We start from the raw sequence: 23,480 nt of genomic DNA on the forward strand, positions 1-23,480 counted from the left end.
ATGATCTGTCCCTAACCTAGTCCTTCAGGTCTTCCAATGGTCCTTCCATCACTTCTATAACTGAGTGCCTCCCCCTTGCTGCTGGTCATCCTCTTCTCCTCTTTCCTTCCACCTTTCCCAGCATCAGAGCCTTCTCCGGAGAGCGGGGTCTTCGCATCAAGTAGGCTCCTTTGAGCCTGGTCCGTTGCGCCTCGAGTGAGCCCTCTGGGCTGATTTGTTCGATGATCCGTCGGTTTGCTTCCTCGACCGTCCAAGGTATCCTCGGGCGTCTTCTCCAACCCCGAAGTTCAAAGGCGCGATGCTCTTCCTCTCCTGCATCTTCAGAGCCCAACTTGCGCTTCCACGGAGGGCCGCAGGGAAGACCACGGCGTGCCCCGTTCTGCTCTTTGCACGCTCCCCTTGACTAGCCGTGAGCACGCCAACGTTTCTGCAGGCCGACTGGAACGCTACCCTTATTTCTGGTCTTGGTTTCTGCGGCCACGGAAGGGCTCCCGACCACCTTCCTTACGGGTCCCTTTTCGGTGCCTGAAGGGGCTACCTTGCCTTTCCACCGCCTTCTTTTGCCCGGCGAGCGGAAGACACGCGGCCCCTCCGCGCTCCCAGGCGCCAACCGCTTCCCCTCACCCCGCCTGCCCGTCTGCCGCGGCCACCCTGAAAGGGAAGGCGCCCCCACCGGCTCGACTGCGGGCGCTTCCTTCCCTTTTCACGCGCCTCGGGGACTTAGCTTCCCTCGGAGGAGAGGGAGAGCCTGTGCACTCTGCACATGCTCACGCTCCTCGCGTCGCAGCGCATTTGGGGGATCGTTGGATCCCATCACGGAGTTCGGGGTGCCCGGTGGGGGGACTGTGATTAGGCGAAACGCCTTCTGCACGTGCCCGGGAGCCCTTCTGACTCCTCCTTCCCTTACAGTCAGCGGGTAGGCTGGGCGGACTTTGACCTCCCGGCGCGAAAGGAGAACCAGCCGCGATGCCGTCCATGCATGCTCAGAGACACCCTCCTCCTTGGCGTCGAATATTCCGGGCGCCTGCCGCAGACGGGAGGGCGAAATTTCCCGGCAGAGCAAGAAAACGCGCGCCCGGTCTTTGCACGCCTCTCTGGAAGCGCAAACACACGCCCGCGTACGGCCCGCGCATCTCGCTCGCGCTCCCTTTGCGGGCTTCCCACCGCCGCCAGCAAAGCCCCGCCCCTGGCTGGGCAGCCCCTCCCTCTCCCTCTCCCTCTCCCCGCCGGACTGACAAGCCGCGGCGAGGAGGCCCCGCCCCCTCTGCGGAGAGCCGTCCCTCCCGTCTCCCCTGCCGCTGGATTGACAGGCTGCGGCGGCAAGGAAGCCGCGCCCACTTCCCGGAGAGTCCTCCTTCCGGCTGCTGGATTGACAGCCGCGGCGGGGAAACCCCTCCCTCCCTTCGCCGCTTCCGCTGGATTGACGGACCGCGGCGGAGAAGCCCCGCCACTCACCGACCCCTCCCTCCCTCCGCTGGATTGACAAGGCGCGGCGTAGAAGCCCCGCCTCCTAATCGGAGAACCTCCATGCTGGTGGACGGAGAGCCGCGGCGGGGAGGCCCCGCCCCCAAGACCCCTCCCTCCCACAGGCTGGATTGACTGGCCGCGGCGCAGAGGCCCCGCCCAACCACCCCTCCCTCCGCTGATTGACAGGGCGCGGCGGAGAGGCCCCGCCCCGTTGTTTACTGGTCCGCCGGGGCCGGCTGGCGGGTGCGCGGCGGCCGAGTGAGCAGGCGCCGCGCTGCTTCCCGCCTCGCCTCCCTGGTGATGCCCGAGGCGGCGGCGGCGGCCGCGGCGCCCTTCCCTTCCTCCTCGTCGGGGCCGCGGGGCGGACGGCGGGCGGAGCAGCCGGGGCGCTGAGGGCGGCTGTGGCGCAGCAGGGACGGAGGCGGGCGGCCTCGGGCGCCCCTCAGCGCCAGCGCGGAGAGAGGCGGCGGGGGCGGGATGAGGTAATGGGGGGCGGCACGTGAGGGGGCCGCTTCCTCCTCCTCCTCCTCCTCCCCCGCGGCCCTTCCAGCCAGCGAGGCCGCCTGACGGTGCGATGAGCGCGCCCGGGGGGCGCCCGCCCTCCCAGCAGCCCCGCCGGGGCCCGGGGGCAGCCGTAGCGTCGCGTCGCGTCGCGGGCGGCTGAGGGGCGGCTGTCCTGGGCCGCGGCGGCGGGAGCCGGGGGCGAGGGGATGCTCCGCCGGCCTGCCGCTTTAACGCGGGCGTTTTTGCGCCTGGCGCAGCCTTTCGCGGCGGGGCCGGGCTAATTTTGCCTTCCGAGCGGCACGGCAGTTTTCGGACGCGGTCCCCCCCCCTCTTCTGCTTCGCCTCCAACTCCCTCCGCCCGCGGAAGACCGGCAGAGGAGACCCGGACGCGCTTGGCCGGCTCTCGCATCCCCCGGCCGGCCGCCCGCCCTCTGGGGTGGCTTGGCTTCGTTCCAGGAGGAGTGTTCCCCCCCGTATAAATCCGCCTCTCGATTTCCTAAAAGGAAAACCAATCAAAAAGTGCCCACCAAAGCTGCCTCTGGGAGGGAAATAGCCAGGTGAAAGCGCACTCAGTTTCCATGGACAACCCGTCCATTATCACCCAGGTGACTAACCCCAAAGAAGAAGAAATCCTGTCTTGCTCTCAGGATAAAGGTGAGAAGTTGTTCTCGGCGGGTCACATTGCACACTGACAAAACCATCTTCCCAGCTGTGTTTGGTTGATCTAGGGTGAAGGGGACGGAGGAGTGTTGCATCTCAGTCACCTTTGTGCTGGGCTTCACCCTAACAGATTAAATATAGCTCTTGAAATAACATGCATTTCTGCCTACGTTTGTTTCAGCCTCTTTGGGGGGCGAGGACCACTCGGGTAACCTTGCCGTGGCTTCGCCGGCTAGAGCTTGGCTTAAACCTAAGCTTAAATCCAAGCTCTGGTAGGACGAATCTTATTAGGATGACTTTGAAATCTTGCCGTGTGTGTGTGTGTGTGTGTGTGTGTGTGTGTTGAATATTTGGGGTTTTAGTGGGGGAGAGGCGGTTTCAAAGATCCCTTCAAAATGGGGATTGGGAAGGTAGATCTGGAGACATTTTGTTTAGGGTACATGCTGAATCTGTCATTGAAGAAGAGTGTACGTTTGGCATCCAAAAACAGCGAAACAGAACTGGTCATAAGCGTGGTGATTTAAGATCCCATCCCAAAATAAATAGACGGTCTTGCCTTGCAGTGTCCCTCCGGTTAGAAACCAGGATAGACCATTTTCTTAAACAGATGGAAGGCTGGAATTAGGCTGATAGAGCAAAACTTTAGAAATAAGGACTGTCCTAAACCTTTAAAATATGAAATAAGTAATTGATTTAGCTGTATGGATATATTATGATGGGAATAGGGGCCTTTGGGAAAAAAACAGGGATGAAAAAATCTGATATATATGTCCAGTCACCTGAAAAAGAATGAAAATACTCCTAGTGGCTAAAGATATTTTTTCCTATACAAGGAGCATTTACTGAGTTGTGGGAGCTGTGTTTAGTGTGCTGTACCATGTCGGTTCCAGTTCTCTACTTGTTTGATCTGGGATTATGCAGGTTAATGGCCAGTAATATTCTGGTGAAGGCTGGAGCATCCTGCAGTGGCTTGGAATGCTACGTCTTATTTTTCTGGCCTCTCTGCTCTTTAATTCTATGATTTTTCTCTTGAATTATCATATCTGCTGATAGTGTAAATAGTAGAAAAGAGAGAGGTGATATTTTTTGAAGCAAGTTTAAAGTTCTCTCTAGCTTATCAAGACTTAATTTTTAAAGATATTTGTGGTCTCCTCTCTCCTTCCCTCCAGATGCAAGGAATGTTTGAGATTCTGATTTTTTAAAAACCTTGCTTGTGGTTCTTGTATGTGGAGATCTGATTACCAAAGGCATATACAACAGATTTGGTGGTTATTGCATTTAGTATATAATCTCATATGTAAGAATGGTAAAATGATAAGATATCACAAACTTGAGGTAATATTGGCTATTTTTGTACTAGGATATTGTTTGAGAAATACAAATACATATGGTAGTTATCATTTTGCAGATGAAGCCCTTCTGCCCCAGTCGTTCCAATTGACAATGTTCTTCATTCCTTTTTCAACCATGGCTGAGAGAGAGCAGGCCAGATTGGATGTTTGTCTGCCTCCCCTCCCCTTCTCTCTCTCTCTTTCTCTGTCAAACATGCTGTTCCTGAACATGATTATCAACCACAGTTCCTTTAATTGGTACTTGAACATGATTAGAAAATGATGGTTGTAGTTAAAACATGATTACGATTGGAGGGTTTGCTCCTGATTTCTAAACCATGGTTAAGAAATTGGGGTGAGTGCCATGGATCTAGAATTTCTCACTGCTGGGTTTACATAAAAGAAGACAAAAACCCAACTTAGCAAAAACTGTCAACTGTTGATCTAAAAACTATGGTGAGGATTTAACTGTAAACTTATTAAACTTAAGGGATTAGATAACAGGCCTTTTTTTTCAGTTTTTGGTGCTGGATATAATTTGATTCCACGCCTTGTCAATAAGTGTGTGTGTGTGTATCTACTATCAGAAATAAAATTATCATCCTTACGTTTCTTTATCTATTGTCTATCTACTGTCTTTCCAAATATGCCCACAGGCTTATAAGAACTATAATTTATAGTTCATAAACCTGAGAATTATTGTTTTATATTGTAACATTGGAGATCACTGCTAGGGTCATTACCTGGCTGAAATTGACTGGGCTTGGAAGCTCAGCAGGTTTGGGCTTAGTCAGAGCTTCGATGAGAGACTGCCAGGCTGTAGGCTAGACTGGGAAGTAAAAAACAAAATTGGAAGAAAGCAGTAGCTAACCACTTCCATAACATGCCAAGAAAACTATATGACCATAAAGTGATAAGAAATCAGTCTCAACTCAAAGGGCAGGACCCTTGCCTTGGTCAGAGTCCAGAGTTTGAGATGCTTTAGTAACCAAACAGAAATCTGGGCTGTTGAGATCCTGCTCTTTTCCTCTAGTGTATTCAAATCCCATTTGGTTTGTTGAAATTTATTTTCATGTAAGTGTAACAGATTTTTGAGCTGGGTTGTAGGCCTATTTAGGCATAGTAATAGGTCATCCCATGAAAAAGCTGGGCCTTTTTCTGGCCTTGTTCACTAGAAAAAACAATCAGATTCAGCCATTAGCCTGAAATTGGGGTGAGAATCTTCTCTTGTGCCCTCTCTCCTATAAAGTTTGGAGCAGATGCCTTCACTGCATGTCTTAGCTAGAGGGGGTTCAGTCTTCTCTTGACCCAGGAAGCAGTGAAACACTTCCTTTGGCTGGGGGGCTGGACCGAAATATCTCTGCCCATCCCACAGCTCCTGGTGAAACACGCTTGTTAGGTGGGAATGCCCTTGTCCTTTGGTGGGCAAGATGCCAGCTGCATAGAGAATTCTTCCGGAATTCTCCCTTCTGCTGCAGTTTGGAAAGGGAGAGACTTTATTACTTTTCTCCAGACATCAGTGTAAGAGAGATAAGAATCTATCTCTCTGCCTGAACCCAGAAAATAGGATGGCTGGGGAAATGCTGTTAGTATCTACAGGAAATAAGGGGCTAGTGAGTAAACAATTGGGGACCCTGTCTCCCTGGTTACATTCTAAACTTTTGTTATATTTGTATAAACTCACTGAATAGGGTAGCATATTTGCTTCATGACAGCTCTGTGAGGTGGCTTACTGAGAAAAGAGAGGATATCTAGTGAGCTTTATCAGTGAACAATGGTCTGAATGTGGGTTTCCACAAATCTAAACCCAGGACATTAGCCCAGCTTTCTCCAGTCTGGTGCTGTCCAAGCCTGTTAGAATAAAATATCCATTATCCCCAGAAAGCATGATCATAATCTAATACAGGGAGTCCTCCGGTACAGCAGTTGGGATCGGGAGTACCATCGCTAAGCAATGCGATCGTAAAGAGCGACATCACATGACCTCATTGCTTAGTGATGATGGTCCCCGTTGCCGTCCTAACACAAGACGTGCAGGTTGTTAAGCGGGAAGTGGTAGGAGTCCCAGGCAAGGAGCTTGGGGAGACCAGGGGAGGCACGGAGGAGGCTGGGGGAGGGCTTGGGAGGCCTAGTGCAGGCCATGCATGAGCGCAGGAAGGCCACAGGGTAGATGGCACGGCACGAGTGCAAGAAGCCCAGGGGTTGGATGGTTCAGCACGAGTTCAGGAAGGCCAGGAGGTGGATGTCACGGTGCGAGAGCAAAAATGTCAGTGGGTGGATGGCACAGCATGAGCACAGGAAGGCGGCAGTGGGTGGCGCAGCACAAGCAGGCTGGAGGACTTAGCAGAGCAACTTGCGGCCTTCCCTGCCAGCTTCCCCATTGACTTTGCTTATGGGAAGCCAGCAGGGAAGGTTGCAAATGATGATCACATGACCGTGGGACACTGCAACCGTCATAAGTGCGAGCCAGTTGCTAAGCTGCAATGGCCGGAACTTCTAGGATCGGTTGTACATACCACTCATTCAGTACCATCAGAACTTCGAATGGTTGCCGAATGAATGGTTGGTAAGCGAGGACTACCTGTATACCTGGCGGACATTCAAGCTGGGGAAGGTTATATGAACCATTGTAGCAAATTTGACAAACTGATTTGTGCTCCCTGAGGAAAACTTAGCCTTGTAACTATTTCTTTTGGGGCTGGTATTCGGTCCAGATGCAATGGCACACAAAGTGAAACAGCAAAGATTGCAGCCTTTCTTCATCTGAATTGTTGCACTGACAAGATCAGATTACACACTTGAAACAGTATTACTTTTCTTTTTCATTAATCCAGTCAATCTCATACAAACTACATTATTTTGCTACCACAGGATTCTTACTTCAGTAAACGAGGTTATATTCTAATAAGAAATACAAATAAACTTTTGTGTGTATTTTCTGGTTCTTTGCCACTCTACATTTATGTTGGTTTTGCAATGACATTCAGTGGTTCAAAACTACATATCATAATTGGTTCAGTATAAAAATGCTACCTAGCAGTACACAAATCATCTACATATATTGATGTTATCTGTGTTTTATCTAAAAGGGGTGATATCTACATAGCAATCTAAGGATATACAGTAATTGTATAAATTTGGGAGTAGTCAGGCATAAAAAAAAGCAAAAGAAGGTACTGGTTTTCTTGCAGTAGATATGTTTAAGCTAATTTTCCACAAATAAAGTACAAATAAATCGCATTTTGGGTGTTCTGGTGCTGCTGATTAAATAGATTTTTCAAAGTATTCTTCTCTTTGGCTGCCCCTGCCCTGTGCATACTTTTTCCCTCTGATATCTGCCAGGCTGCTAGCCTTCCAGAAGGCCTTGAAAAGCTGGCGCTTTCTGCAGATGTTGGGGTAGAGTAAGGGTGGAGCCCAGCAAAATTGAATGTTGATATATGGAGGAGTGTTTGTTACGGGTTTGGATGTTTCTACTGCTCTTTTGTGAGCTGCCTGGGGTTATGGCAGGTAAGATGGGCGGCTGTCTAAGTATAATAAATTTAAAATGCTGTAGCATTGACTTTGGGAAAGAATCAAAACATAAAAACTGTAAGATACACAGAGGCATTAAAATGTTTGAAAAACAAAAATGTAACCAAATTTATGTAGCATTTTTCTCTAACCGTATTTTATTAGTGTTGGCATAATGGACTCTGAATATAGTAGTGGAAGTTGAGATCATTTTTATTGTTCATTTGAACAATGCTTGTAGTTTTCATTCAGTAAAAATAGTGATTCTTGTTCATGGTAAAATTAGTGAAAAGTCCTTTTCCTTCTAGTAACAGTCATTTCGGATTAATATTTGTAATTCATCTGGAACTTTAAATATGCTTAGTCATAATTTCTTTCCAGACTCTTGTCACTATAATTGAGTGCTTTGTAGAGTGATTGAATGCTGGAACTTTCAATACAATTGGTTATTTGTGTGCAGGTTGATATTATATAATCAATATGTAGCTGAGACAGTACAGTAAGGTGAATGTAAGATAAGTGTTAATTATATGGTATTGAACTATTGCATAATAGCAGTGACATGGAAATATTTACAGTGTTGATGGTGGATGGAACTTGCGAAGCAATGCTGTTGAGGTCTTCAAACTACTCAGTCATCTTTCCTGTCAATAGTCTAGTTTTATGTTCTGTATATGTATGTTTCATTTTTTATTCCTATTTATAAGCCTGATTTTGAAGACATGTGGAATAAAGTTTTAGAATAAAACTGTAGATCTTGCATACTCAAATCTTTCTGTGCTCCAGCATGCTGAGGAATGCAAGGAAGCAAGTTAAAAGATGATGCTTAGTAGACCATGCTCTGTTCCCAGGCATCTAACAAATGGGGGCACTCTGACCTCTCTCCTTTACAGACTGAAGGATAGAGAAATTGTGTTGCTTCCTTGCTTTCAACTTGTGCCTTAGGCGCTTAACCTGATAGGTAAAATCTCCAGAAGTCTTTCCTTTTTTGCCCTGAAATAACCAGCAGAAACTACATTTTGTGCCTAGATGGATTTGAAGTTACGACAGCACTGAACAAATGGTGGTTATGACCAGTCCTCGGAGTTCCAGCCGTCCCAACACTCCCATGGTGACATGATGGCAATCTGGGCGCTTGGCAACTGGTTTGCACTTACGACTGGTTGCAGCACCACTATCATGTGATTGCCATTTGCAACCTTCCCTACCAACTTCCCCAGAAAGTCAATGGGGAAGCAGCAGGGAAGGTCAAAAGTCACTGGGGAAGTCTCCCTCACCTGCCACCCTCCGTCTGTGCTCATGCCGTGCCAGCTACTTGCGCTCCCCCACCCATTCTCCCTGACCTGCGCCACACCCGACCTATGCTGCACCTCTCACGGATCCAACCTGTGCCACACCTCTTGCACACACCCTCCCTGACCCACACCTCTCATGCATCCTCCCCAACCCACACTGCATCCTTGCACCCCCTCCCCAACCTGTGCCATGCCTCTTGCGCACCCCCTCCCACCATCGCTGCACCCTCCCTGACCCAGGGTATGACTCTTGCGCATCCTCTTGCACTCTGGCAGTTTTTCCCCCGCGCACCTCCTCACTCATTCCGCCACCCGGCAGGAGCCACTTACCTGCCTGCCAGCCTGGAACTTTGGTTGTGGGAAGCCGGCAGGAAGTTGCTTTATCTAACGACTGTGGGATTCAGTTAACAATGGCAACTGAGGCTGCAGGGAATGCTGTCGCTAAGCGATGCGGTCGTGCTTTATGACCGCTTAGCAATGGAAATTCTGGTCCCAATTGCTGTTGTAAGTTGAGGACTACGTGTACTGTAGAACAGTTGTTAACTGTTAAATCTTAATGAATTTGAGAATACTCTTACCTCATTTCTGTACATTTGCCATCATATTTGGCTTGCTTCAGGGGGAAGAAAGTGTGGCTTCTCCAGTCTTTTGCTTTTTCCAGTCATCTCTTTCATCCAGTTGCACCACTTTTTTAGGGTGTGAAAGGGATTAAATGGTACTGAGAAATACTTTCAGATTACACACAGCAGCAGAATACAGTATAAGCCCAGTGAGAGATGCCTCTAGATCTCCTGGCCATATTGATGATCTGTTTTCTTTTCAGTCTCCTAGAAAGGAGACTGATGATGCTTTCCCTGTGCTAGAATGGAGTTAAAATGAGTGGGTGTGACTACAGACTACATAGTGTAATTTCCTTTCATTTTGTCTTGGAGAGGGAGGAAGGCCAATGTGAGCACAGCTTGAAAGGGAAGTCCTATGCCAAGTTGAAGTGGGGAGAAGGAGGCAGGATAACAGCAGCAAGCCTTAGCCTCCTGTACATCCAGGCAGGAAAAACTTAAATCTCAGGAGCTCATACTGAAGGGTGAAAAACTATTTTCTTCCCATATTTTGAGATTTTTCCTGGAATGAAGCAGAAGCAATATTGGATGGACAGGCCCAGGTTCTCCTTTGGGACAGAATCTCTAGGCAAAAAGATTTTGAGATGGAAACCTAACTATTCTTTTGAGAAGAATGAACTCAGATATCACTTTTTAGATTTGCAGTTGAATATTCCCATTAAGCACAGCATTCTCTACCAGTTTCTCCATTAAACAAATATGGTAATATACATCAAACACACCAGCATATAAAGTAATGGTTTATAGGGCATACTGTAAGGTTTGCTTTGCTCTTCCCAATTGCCTGCACTTTTAACTTTAGAAAATAAGGACAGACTTCTTCCTTCTCTCCTGTTGTTCCTTTTCCCTTATGTTTTTATGGATAGAGGTGAACTTCACCCATCTCATTGCCCTTTATAGAAGGCAAAAGCCCTTGTGAGACTTTGTAGGGAAAAACACACCTGCCACATCCCACAAAGACGAGGTAGAGATTGTCATCAGAAGCAAAAACTGACAGTGGATGCCATAACACAGATTGGCGGTAAATAAGAAAGGCAGAGAAGTGGTAATTTATATTCATGACTAGGAATGGCATCTTGTTGTTTGACACTGTCAAATAATCCTCAGCCATATCCACAGAAAACCTACATGTAACTTGAACTGTCATCTAACGTCATGTGATGTATGATGAGGAAACCATACCACATCCTCCCTTGATGTGGAAAATCTTGAAGGAGTTATGTCTGAGGCTACACACTTTTTAAGAGCATGAAGAGTCACTCTGAGGAAATGGCTCCTCCCTTGGACTAGGTAGTTTGTATGCCTGTAATTAGTTGAACATTAATGGACATTAACATTCTTTCTCTTCAACTCTGTAATGAAGATTTGAATAAAGGCAATATGTTGGGAAGCTACTAATACTCTAATTATTATTCACAGTAGCAGTACATATTTGTAGCTCTGTGTAACCACCTGACACCTCCAGCTCAATCCCTGTAACTCTCCAGGCAACCATTCATGATTCAAGAGAAAGTTCATTTATTAAGAGTAAGTGTACAGATCCAAAGCATTGCTAAGACTGAGTCCGTGCACGCCAAAAGTTGCTTTATCTTATCACAGTGCCTGTGATAAGAGCCCATCTGCCTCTAACGGTCCGTCCCAGCTTCCATCTCTACACAACTTTCCATTCCCCCCTTCATCCCTTAATGGCAGAACCGAAGCAAGTGGAAAAGCAGCTAGCATTAAAAATATTGTGCAGGAATGGTTTGCGAGGATTCTGACACCCCGAAAAATTGTGCATGGTACTGAATGGTGAGAATTTGTCTCAAGGGAAGCCTACCACAGTCCTCTGCCCATCATAAGTGGATGATACAGAAGGGTTTATCTTAATCTCAGAAGGGTATACAGCATAAGGGTTTCACTACTGAAAAATTGTAAGCATTTGAAACTTAGTGAAGAGTAAATGAGTACTATAATAAGATTCTAAACTGAGCAGTACTTGTTCATATTGGAACAAATATCAGTATGCTTTACGGAGGTTTTGAAAATCTACTGTGTGTTCTGTTACATATTTTTTAATAACAATGGAGAATTAAAAGATATCTGCCTGCACGTACTTCATTGATCAACAGTCTCTTGATTGCTAGCCTAGAATGGATTTCCATAATAAATACCAGCTACTGCCCCCCATATTCTGTATAACATATAGAATCCTCTGTGATTGCATTGTCACATGGTTAATACATCACCACATCACCAGCAGAATGAAGTGGTGGAGTCTTGAGATGGTGGAACTGGGTAGAACTGATTTTAAGAATGCAATGACATATGCCAGCAAAATGGGTTATTCGTCTTTCTTTCTGCAACTCCAAAATCTGGTTCAGAGTGTTGCTTACCAGAACTGGCATGTGCAAGAGGGCTAACAGAGAGGAGAAGAGAGCAAAGTGAGGTTTGGTTGTGTGAATAACCGTTGGTTTATTACATTGGATATGTATTCCTATTTATGTGGACCTGTTCTCTATGCTTGCAGCCCAGGATCCCTATATGGATTGGGACTGAGCTGAACATGTTACTATATATACATTTATAATATGCCTTTCTGTTCAGAAGGGTTATCGAAGTAGGATGCAAAAATACAAAAAATATAAATTTAACGAAATAGGGGAAACTTTAACAAATGTAAAATGAACAGTTGTGTACAAGCTTGAAACTTAGTTTTGTAATGTGGGCACATTGAAACTGTCAACGCTTTATGAATGAAGAAGCAAGACTAGTGAAACTGAGTGTGTGATAGCACCTTGTCAACCCTGTCTAAGCCCTAGATCCTAAACTTGGTTGGGCTTGATTAATACTTGGATAGGAGACCAACAGGAAATCCTAGTGTTATAGGGTAGATTGAAAAAAATTAAACATCCCAGAAGAAGGCAGTGGAAAACCCCTTCTATATTGTTACCAAGAAGCCTATGAGAACATATCTGTGAAGTCACCAAGAGTTGAGCTTGACTCAAAGGTACTTAATTTACAGTACAGAGCAATAAGTTCTGTCACTGTAAGGTCACTGAACCTTCACCTTATAGGAACATTTTATTAGGCTGTATGAGATGACTACAATAGGCCTTTAAAATATTAGTCTTTGTTCATTATTATTTCTAAGTTTCTTGTTGAATTGTGGCTACTTGTGTTGTACATAAAAGTTGCCAAACTACTGGTTTGCCAGACTACTGGTGTTCTTGCTTAATGTTGGCAAACATTCTGTTCTCTGAGTGCAGCTTGAATTCTGAATTAGTATTTCCCTTTCTTTTTAGAAAATAACACCTAAAATGCTCTTGGCACAAGCTACTTTTTAGATATCTGTGTTGTTCTCATCACTAGTAGCAGGAGTTGTTCCTTAATGCAGTGGCAAAATTTTCCCACAGGAACTATAACTGAATGGAATTGATTTAAGGAACAACAATGAATGGATTAGATAAGCATAAAGGCTGACTCAAACATAATAACTTAATCATATTGATAGCTTTTCTTGGTGCACGTGGGGGGAAACTACACTGAAATTTCATGTAGGTCATCTTATGTATGTTTATTTCCATACAGAAATGTTATTAGTAAGAGTATTATGTTTAAATTATTTTTAGAGTATAAAAGGAAGCATATGGATCCAGTGATGTTCCTAATAAAACAGCAGTGGCTTAATAATTATATATATTTCTCTCCGTGACTTGGAGCAGTCCCAAACCTGTCTACTTAAAAGCAAATTTCATTATATTCAAATGATCTCAAAAGATTTAAACCCAAATCCAATAATTATATATTTTCAAAAACAAAGCTAGCTACTCAAAGTATGTCTGATAAATGTGAAAGAAGTTTTTATAGGAGCTAGTCACATGTTAAACTTTGTTGAGATTGGACACATGAACAAACACAAATTCTCTCCCAAAGCAAATTTTTTATCTTTGTCAGATTCAGCTATTTTAGGAAATTTTAGCACAGACTCAGGATCATTGAGTTCAAAACATTATGCTCAACTTCAAGACGAGAAGCCGTGTGTCTGAAGCAGCAAAGTTCAAATTACTCAGGCAACTTGAAAAATCTTGACATTCCTTACTTTGTAAACTCTGTGCTCTGAATGTGAGCTTTGTATGAATAGGCACGTAGGCAGGGTATGCTCTTGTTGCCTGAAAACAGGGAGTTTTAAACCCAAACTAAATTTGATTGTAGCAAAATCTGATAGAGTCTAAATCTGATAGTATCTTCAGAAATAGGTCCTCTCCAGGTACATCTAAGGAAGGGGATAGGGACAAACAATTCTCCTTAATTAATGCCCAAGGCTTTTGCTTTGATTGTCGTGGAAATACTCGTAAATCACTGTGCTTTGTATATGTTTATATGTGATCTTATAGTTGTGTAATAACACATGATCTGTGTGGTTACTTGCTTTTGTTGTAGAGAATGTTATGGCTTCCAAGCATTTAAATGCAGAAATTTTTAGAGAGTGTCAACAGCAATCATAACGTCAGTGAATATATTTGCTGCGTAAAGTAATTGTGGAAGTGTTATGATTATCTTATTCCATATCATATCTAGTGTGATCGGTGATGAAGGTGTAGGCTTAAAGTTGTGATTATTGTTTATGACATAGCCTTTAGTTCAGTGGTGACAACCTCATCAGGCACAGCTTTAAGGAGCACTCTTTTTTGTTCCTGGTCATGATTTGTGAAACCGTTGTGCAGTTGCTCATCTAAAACCTTAAGGTCTGTACGTTTTACCCGATCAGTTTTCCATTTGTTGAAAATACCTGCTTATTGAAGCACTGAACATAGTGAAGACTTGGCATGTTGCCACAAGAAATTTTATTATATTCATAACTCTCTCAGTGGGAAGGAGTTTGGATGCACATATACTGTATTCCAGAGCTTTTCCATGTTTAGTTAATACAGCATGTTAAATGTCTACCTCCTCCCCCACCTCTAAAGAGACAAGTTTGATCCTGTCCAATCTACCTTAGATTTTTTTTTCCCTTCACATTGCAACGGTTTGCTCAGGTATCTGGTGTGTGACACAGTTTTGCCCTCAGTAGGGCATTAATTTTTTTGATCAAAAATTGAACATGATTTCCATGCACGACTGAATTATACCTGTTCCAGTAACCCATACTGGTGGGAAGGTCTTCCAAGTTGTAGGACTAGCTCTGCAACATTTTTGTTCACCTTCACCTTTGACTTGGAGCAGGGAGAAAGCATTTGTAAGCAGAAAATTCATGACTGCCTTGTAGTTTCTCCCCTTTGATAATGGGGAGGGGTTGGGTTTGATACTTTTGGATGGAAGCCTAAGTTCAGCTGCAGTAGATGGCACATGAGATGTATGTGAATGTAGCAGCTCCCCCCCCCCCCAAGAAGTATGAAATGGTCTGTATGACCTCTTCTCATAGAACTGCACAATATAGCTGTGGAATATTCCTCTACTATGTACACACGTGATAAAGCACACATAGCCTTCAAAATCATTCCCACTTGTGCAGTTGCACCAGAGTACAGCACGTGATAGACCATAAATACGGTGGATACTATGTTAATTCATTAATGTGAGTCTGCAGAGCAAAGTGGCTTGTGAAATAATACTTGCAAAGCGGTGCTCTGAAAAGGAAAAGGGCTCCTGGGTAATCTTCAATAGATTGAAAAATCTCTATACAGATTTATGGTGGTCCTGTTGTTTAATTTTTTTCAGATACCATCAGATTCTCATATGTTCACTTTAAATCACGGACTGTACATTTTTGGTTTCATTTTTTCTTGTGTGACCAGAAGGTGACCTAGAGTTCTTTGTAACTTTCATTCTGACTCTTAATTGTATTCGTTGACCTAAAATCCATGGAGAGAATGTTCATTGACAGAATCATTACTGCTCAGTTAACCCTGCTCTTCTCTTCATCTTGGAGAAGATGATGTTACAGTGGTGCTCAGAAGTTTGTGAACCCTTTTGAACGTTCAGTATTTCTGCATAAATATGACCTTGTTCTCCATGCAAGTCCTTAAACTAGATAAAGAGAACCCAATTAAATAAATGAAACATCCCTGAGTTGAAGCTGTTCTGTAAAGAATGGGCTAAAATTCCTCCAAGCCGATGTGCGGGACTATCAACAGTTATCAGAAACTTTTAGTTGTAGCTATTGCTGCCCAAGGGGGGTGCACCAGTTACCAAAAGCAAAGATTCACATACTTTTGCCACACACACAAATATGTAGCTTTGGATCATTTTCCTCAATAAATAAATGAACAAATATAATGTTTTTGACTCATTTGTTTAATCGTGTTCTCTTCATCTGGTTTTAGGAATTGTGTGGAAAACAGATGATGTTTTATGTCATATTTATGCAGAAATACTGAACATTGAAAAGGGTTCACAAACTTTTAAGCCCCACCATATGTTTTGCTGGTCGTTTAACTATTTAAAAATGCTTTCAGTAGTTGCTTATGAATACAGTACTATTATATTCCATAAACTTTATTTAGGCTTGATTATAACCCTTGTTCATTCTATGCATTATGCTTGGCTGGCCAGATTGCCTCTGGGGAAAATTGATGGGTTGAATAGGGACATCATAAAGATAAGTGATTGCCACAGGGTTGTTGCAGGGATTAACCCCTGGAAATAATTGTACTCTGTTCAAAACATATAGATACGATGTTTTGTAGCAAAGGTTAAAATTGGGCCATAAATGGGGAAAAAAATGTATCACCTAAAAGTATGAATTCTGTGTCACATTCAGGACTCAAGAACTTATTTTCTTGTTTTTTTAATATTATATTGCAGTTTAGGGAAAACAGTGCACAGAGCTTAGTGTTATAGTAGTAAAAATGAATGCAGCAACAGGAAATTAGAACTTGGCCCATAAGAATACTAGCTTTATGAGCGCTTTGCTTGGAAAGGTAAGTTAACTAAAGTTTAGATGACTCTGTTTTGAAAATATTATTCCTATTGTTTTCAAGTCACAGCGAGTCCTTCGATTGTAATCAAATGCACCATGATTGGATTTTAGGGAGGTATATCTTAGTAACCAGCATGTTTCTCCTTGGTGTAGTATCACTGGGCAATAGTGGCAGTATCGTTATTGGTCTGTGTTAGTATTTCAAATCTTCATCTTGTTATGCTGGATTATCCAAGAAAATTGGCTTCCGCTGTGGGAATATGATTTGATGTGAGTGGTTTTCAGAAATGGTTCCTTTTAAAAATTCTCACTGAACTTGCATCCTCTGTGGGCCCTTGCTCTGGCAGTGGGATGCACAGCAGAGAATGTCTAGTATAATTCAGCTTATTTGTGGAGCTCTATTATGACAGGTATCTACAAAGAAACACAGGAGTAGGATAAGTAAATACCCAGACTTAACATGCATTTGTACCAGCATGAAATGCAGGTGAGAAACTCTGATGGCTGTCAGCTGTTTAGAACCTTCTGAATTGTGATTTTTTTTTTAAAGGGGTGATAATGGAGATGGCACTTAGAATCTTCCACATGTAGATCTTTTCCTACTACCAATCTGATAGTGTCTGTGAAAGTAAACAGGCATTGTGAATATTAATGATTTTGATCATAAGATTTTTAAGATGTTTACAGAGGTGGCTATAGATGCTTTAAGTTAGATTTTTAGTAATAAAGCCACTCAAGACTTAAATCGGTTCGTCAACAGAGATGAGGTGGAGGGAGACAACCACTTTATTTTTTTGTCTCATATGCCTCTGTTCCATCCAAGCAAGGCAAGATAGCGCAAAATATTGCAGTTACTGAAATATTGAGGGTTAATTTTTAGAAAAAGAGAATGAGACTCATATAAGACTGGATTCATGGAAAAATCTAGTTGGTGCAGATATGGTATTGCTACAAGTTGAGAAAAAAAAATCCAGTTAAAAATCACAAAAAGTAACAAAATTTGAGACATTATCTAATACTGTACCAAAATAAAAAGTTCAGGGGAGGCACTTAATTCAGAATCAAGAAGCTATAATACTGTATAGCTAAAATAACAAAATTAAGATTCTCCTGCTAAGCTTTATTTAGCAAGGGGGGGAGGCAGTAGGCAAGGGGGAGGTATTTTCTCTCAGCCTTGGATGAACAGTGTTGAAAGTAGATAAATGTGAGATCAAACTAATAGGTCTTCAAGATAATTAGACCTGCTGCTTTTTTGTCTGGTTAGAATAACTCAAGTCTTTTAATATAGATATGTGAAATCTATTTAATATAGATATGTGAAATATATACGTATATGCTGTATATAGAGACACCCACTTTTTTGTAGGAAGATGCAGTGACTTCAAGTATTTGAAGCAAAATGGCTGCATATGTAAACTTGTGTGCAGACAGCTGGGAGCAGCTTCCGAAGTAGTTGGATGAGCCTGGAAAAAGATGCAGCTGCTTTAATGATTTGAAAAGAAACCCTGTGCATTCCAGAGAACCTCTTTTGAAGGATTTGTGCAGTTCTAAAATATACTTGGCTTCATTTTGTTGTTCAAATCAGCCAATAACATTGTACTATATTAACAGATGATGTATTTAGTCCAGTTGAAGGAGTTAAATTCTTTGAATCGATGAGCCATACTTGCAGCTAATTTATTCTAGATTTAACCCAATATTCTTCTACATTTATGTATTAAATTTATAAACCCCCTTTCTTACAGAAGCTCTAGGGACCTCCATCCTCCTAGTTTTCCCCAGTCCAACAACCTTGGGAGGTAGGCTGGGCTGAGAAAGAGTCTCAGCCCAAAGTTATCCCATGATCTTCCATGGCTGAAGTTGGATTTGAATCTGGGTGTCACCGCTGCCAGACCTTTACTGTTGATGCTGTTGAATGTGTAGTGCTTTTATTATTTTTAAAAAATGTTTGTCACTCTTACCATGCAGATCTTCAATAAACAGGATTAATTTATATGCCCCAATATCCTCTGTAAGGAAGACTGTGTGTATGAATAGCAAAGGAAGCAAAAAGGAAAGAGAGTAATTGGAAACACATAAGATTCTGTTTACTTTGGTGTTGGCCAGGTATGGCTGAGTAGATTTCCTGAGTTGTGAGTAGGCTAGCCTTCTGTCGGTGAAGTTGTGGTTTGATTGAGCTAAGTTACTAAGCATGTTTCTTAGCTTATTTTTCAAAAGCAATTTGCTTTTATTACTGTAAAAAAAGAGAGTGAGAATGTGGGAGGGAGTTTTGCATATAAACGTTGACAACCTGTATTTGATGTATAGAGGAAGTTATTTAAGTAAAGAAAATAACTAATGTTGATCAGCGAGCTGGATACATTTTGGAACAGTGGCAAGATGATTATAGTTCTTAGTTTGAGTTGCAACCATTTTGTGTGATTCTGAATTGTGTTGTTTTCTGTCTTTAAGTGGAATTAAATACATGATTTAAACAATTCTTCAGAATTATTTCCATGTGTTCATTTTCTACTCCAGACAAAATTTGCTTTTCATTGTACTGTTGGTGTTAGTTACTTGAGATTTGATGCTTTTTCATGTGTAAAAGCTTCACTGCTTTCCATTTCTGATACAGAACACCAACCCTTGTTTAGGACATGCAACTGCTTATGCTAATAAAGCAGTTTTTATTTTTTAAACTAGTGTGGAAGCTGCTTTCATTTGTATTTCCAGGTGGTATGAGTAAGGATGTTTCTCTTTTTCCAGGGTTTTTCAAGAGATTTTTGCTTTTTAAGGGGAAATGCCACCAGCAGCTGACACTTCTAAAAGCTGAAACATATGAGTTTAGCATCTCTGTCTGTGTCAAAGTGCAGTTTCTTGACATTTCTGTGTTTGCACCGTCTGTTTTTGCTTTGCCACTTGTCATTCAAGAATTGTTCCCGGCAATCATATGGTCTTATGTGATGCCCTCTGGGTCAAAAATAATTGCCCCAACTCTCACAAGAAGGAAGTGTTATTAGCTTGAGATTTGAAATATAAAATTGTGGTTTTGCAAGATTTGTTGCATTAAAAAGTAATTTCTAAACATTTAATTTACTTTCATACCTTGGGAAGCAACAGTTACTTTTGGTGTCTGTGGGCTCCTTGTAGCCAGCTGCTGGTCTAGAGATTCAAATAGGCTGACATTTTAGCAGAATCTGGCAAAAATCTTTCACTGCCAATAAAAATCAGCTACTCTTTATAAGGTTGAACTGTGCAGTCCTTGGTGTTCTCTGAGCTTGGTTGTTTTCTCGCAGACGTTTTGTTACCCAAGTAACTAGGTGTAACCTAGTCAGGTAATGAAACATCTGCAAGAAAACAACCAAGCTCAGAGAATACCAAGGACTCCACTTTCTATACGAATTATATAAATGTGAACACACAAATCCTTATATCATTTTTCTGTGGATCGTGGCAGACAGTTTTTATCTGCATAGTATCATTTAGGTACTTCGGTAGAGGCTTATAGACCTTCATGCTACTGTTTTTAACATGCTGGAAAAACTAGAGCCTTCTATGCAGAATATATTATCAAGTACCACATAAGCCTTTGCATACAGTATTTATTTATTTCTGGCGTTTATGTGCTGAGACAAAATTAATCTATAGACAGTTCACAAATCAAATAATAAAAACCATAAAACATCAAAATAACTTTCTTAAAACATCGATAAAATTAAAGATAGCCCACTGCTCATCACATAGGAAGGTAAGCATAGATGTTAGTCTGCAAAGGACAGTTGGAAAAGCCATGTTTTGATTGCTTTCTGAAAAGTGGGAGTATATTGGATTTTGGTTGGGGACATATTCCAAAGGTGGGGACAGCAATAGAAAATTACTAGTTCTAGGTTACCATCCCTTTCATCTTCCAAACTTTGGGAAGCATTTTGGGAAACCAGAGCATTTCCTCTTGAGCTGAATGGATACAAATATGGGCAACATTTTATATGATTCTGCCAAGGGCAGGTATGCCATGCAATGCTCTACTTTGAAGATATCAACAAGCATTAAGGTATATGAGAAGTAGGCTTAATCTGGATTATTTAAGACTGCCATCTTGGTCAGCTGGTCAGTTAAATGGCATATGGTGTTTGGGGTAAAATGCACAAAATAATATATACATGATCAAATGTATCTTAAAGATTGAAATAAAAATAAATAGGCTGCTTTATTCATAGGCAAAGTGCAAGGAACATTACGTTGAGGTCGAAACACTTTGCTATTATTATTGCTAAATTTGGTATGTATTGTAGCACGCCTAGTAATTAATAGGATTTATGTGTGCAGAAAAAAGGTTCAGAATTAAGCTGAGTATCTATGTATGTGGGTGCTGTGAAGCAGCAGTGTGTGATAGCTGCCACAGCCGTATTCTACTTGAATGCTTCTCAGAGGCTGATGTTTCAACACTGTTCACTGCATTACTTTGTAAACTGTACTTGAGTTTAATGTAGCATGGCTGCTATTTCTTATATCTATTGCTTTGAAAAGCATTCCAGCAGAATTTGATGTATGCTATAATGTGTTTTTATAATTATTATCATAAAGCATACATAATGCCAACCTTACGTATCACACAGTGAACATGCAATTGCAGTTTCAGTGTATTGCTTTAACTAGTCTTTGCCAACCAGGTACTCTTTAGATACCAATTGAAAATTCTGGAAGTTGCAACTCATTTGGAGAGCAGCAGATTGGGAAAACAGTCTAGAAAATAGAAAAGGACTGTCTAGAAGATAAGTCTGTTTTACCGGTTGTTTTGCACTGCATTTTGAAGGTGTCTGACTCTGTAGAAGTCAGTTGTGTAATAAAATGATAGTGGAAATCAATGTAAGGCTTAGTAAAAACAAACCTTTTAAAATTATATGTGTTAGTGAATTTTATTTTGTTTTAATGTATACTTTCAACAAGTGGTAAAAGTTTCTTCCTAGGTTGAGATGAAGTCCTAGAAATGTTTTCTGTATTTATACACTTTTAATAGAAATCCATTGTATAGATAAATAACAAATCAGAGAAGTAGGCAAATCTTTCATGCACAGATTTTAAAAACAAGTACTCAAACATTATTTTGTAATTCTGTCTAGTCTAATATAAGCACATGGCTGCTTTTCTTATAAAAACATTACAGTTAAACAGATAAAAACTAATACAAGCTAAGAAAAAGGAAAGAAGAAAAAGGAAATGCAGAAAATAAAGGAAAAAATAGAAAAATAGAAAAGAAAGAAAAAATAATATAGTAAAGAAAAAGAAATACATAAAGAAATGATTTCCCCCTTCATTACAAGTATAAACAATTTTAGTAACTTATCGCCTTCTCTTAAAATACAACAAATAATCTCTTCCTCTCATAGCTCATCTATAAACAAATCCTTAAAACCTCGTTATTCAGTCCTAGTCAGCAAAAGCCCATTAAGGGTTACCAGAGATAGCATATCCATTTTAACTTTGATCAAACAAACCAACTTTATATTCCTTCCTTTTAACAATCTTGATCTTCAGTCCCTTCAAATAATGTCCTAGAACTTGATTTCCTCTCATTTTTTCTTTATCCCTTCTCACAAAATTCTTCAAAACTTAAGTCTTTTTGCGAACCTAAGATAGGAAAGTTATCCAGGTTGCTCATAGTCTGTCTATACTGGCAGATAATCTTAAAATTAATTTCTGGGTCCATTGTTCACAAATACCCCTCAGTATGTCCACTGTTAAAATATTTTGCTCCATTCTGTATTAGTAAATCAAATTTAAGTATTCTTTAATTGCAATATTTAGTTTCTTCTGGTTCCCTCTAATGTTCAACCTTCAAAGTCCCATCCTATCTTTTTTTTTTAAAGAATTCAAACCAAAAGCATTTTCCCATGGGAAGGATTCTTATAATTAATTTCAAAATCTTATTTCAAATCCATCTGGACCCTTAGTCTGTTTGTAACTTTCCAAAATCAACATTCTAATCACCTTTTTGCTTTTATTCCCCCCCCCCAAAAAAAGAAATTTTTAAGATCTTAAACTTGTATTTAAAATTTCTTTCACAAAGGATTGAAGGAGACTCACCCGGTGCTATAAAACTTGTCAATCCATAGGCTCCTAATAGCTGGAAAGCAGTTAATAAGTGATTTCCAAAAATGATTAGAAAAGGAAGTATGCAAACCCAGTATCCATAAAGGCACTGACCGTGGTTTGGACAAAGATGATGTTCTCTCGACTCCCAGACTCTAAACCTGCTGGAGACCCCTGTCTTGCAATCTCCTCGTGAGGAGCAACTGTCTGGAGCACTTGTGGGTGAACCCAAGTCCTCTCCTTGTCTGGAGAGGAATCCCGAAGAGCCGGTCCTCTCGCTGGCTCTTCATTCCGCTGCGGTTGTCAGCTCCACTCTCAGCAGAGCCATCTTCAGTTCTCTGTTTCTTCCCTGGAAGTCTATCCAACTTATGCTTTCATATAATGTCACAGGGAAAACCATTGCCTAAATGATTCTCATCTTTGTAGATAAAGACACATCACAGCCTCTGAATAACTTTTCCAGGATTTTTATTGCTACTTTACCCAGTGCTAGCATATTTCTTGAATGTTGGTTCCTTATTATTTGCTGCTCAGAAAGTATAAGCTGGTCTTGAAATGGCTGTTAATTAAAATCATGGTGAAATGTAAATATCACTAGAATCCTTTTTATTCCCAGCATAATTCTGTGAGAAATAACATAATGGGGCATTGTATATTTTCAGTGTTACAATTGCATGTAATGAGATATTTGATTAAGCATTCTGAGTTTTTCATAAGCTGCTCTTACCTTTCCTTTCTTAGATTACATATCACCGAGTAAAGCAAGCCATTTTTTTCCTGCTTGGTAATAGAGCTTTGCTACAATCATTAGACTATTTGATTTTGACCCCCTAGTTAAGGCACCATACGCTTCCTAGCCTCATTAGTCTAACCACCATCTTTCTTATTTTTTCTTCCTTTGTTTCAGTAGAATAATTTCTGGTGGAAGCTTATCAGTCTAGCCATGTGAATGTTGACCTGGTCTGCAAAAGTTTTGTGCCAGATAAGGAATAGGATGCGGATCACAATTGGAGCAAAGTCCATGTCTCCATTTCTCACAGGCAAAGGTGGGTTAATCATCTGCCCACCTAATTGAGGTTACTAGGAAGAAAAAGGCAGTGATTTTTAAAGATTCTTGCATTATATT

The 23,480-nt window shown here is 41.9% G+C and overlaps 1 protein-coding gene across 2 annotated transcripts in view; it reads left to right on the forward strand.

Annotated features, from left to right (window-relative positions):
- Positions 1 to 1,667: 1,667 nt before the first annotated feature.
- CTDSPL (CTD small phosphatase like) overlaps positions 1,668 to 23,480 on the forward strand; it is a 68,581-nt gene continuing 46,768 nt past the window's right edge. The window contains exon 1 of one of the 2 annotated variants that reach the window (XM_007437644.3): positions 1,668 to 2,625. In XM_007437644.3, the coding sequence (XP_007437706.1) occupies positions 2,550 to 2,625 (76 nt within the window). In that variant the 5' untranslated portion in view covers positions 1,668 to 2,549. The remainder of the gene's footprint in view (positions 2,626 to 23,480) is intronic. The other variant, XM_007437643.3, reaches the window with a different exon arrangement.

This window comes from Python bivittatus, unplaced genomic scaffold, assembly GCF_059951505.1.
Source record: "Python bivittatus isolate LINGU-HERP-01145 unplaced genomic scaffold, Pbiv_v1 ctg000610_np1212, whole genome shotgun sequence".
In the NCBI taxonomy this organism is placed as follows: domain Eukaryota; kingdom Metazoa; phylum Chordata; class Lepidosauria; order Squamata; family Pythonidae; genus Python; species Python bivittatus.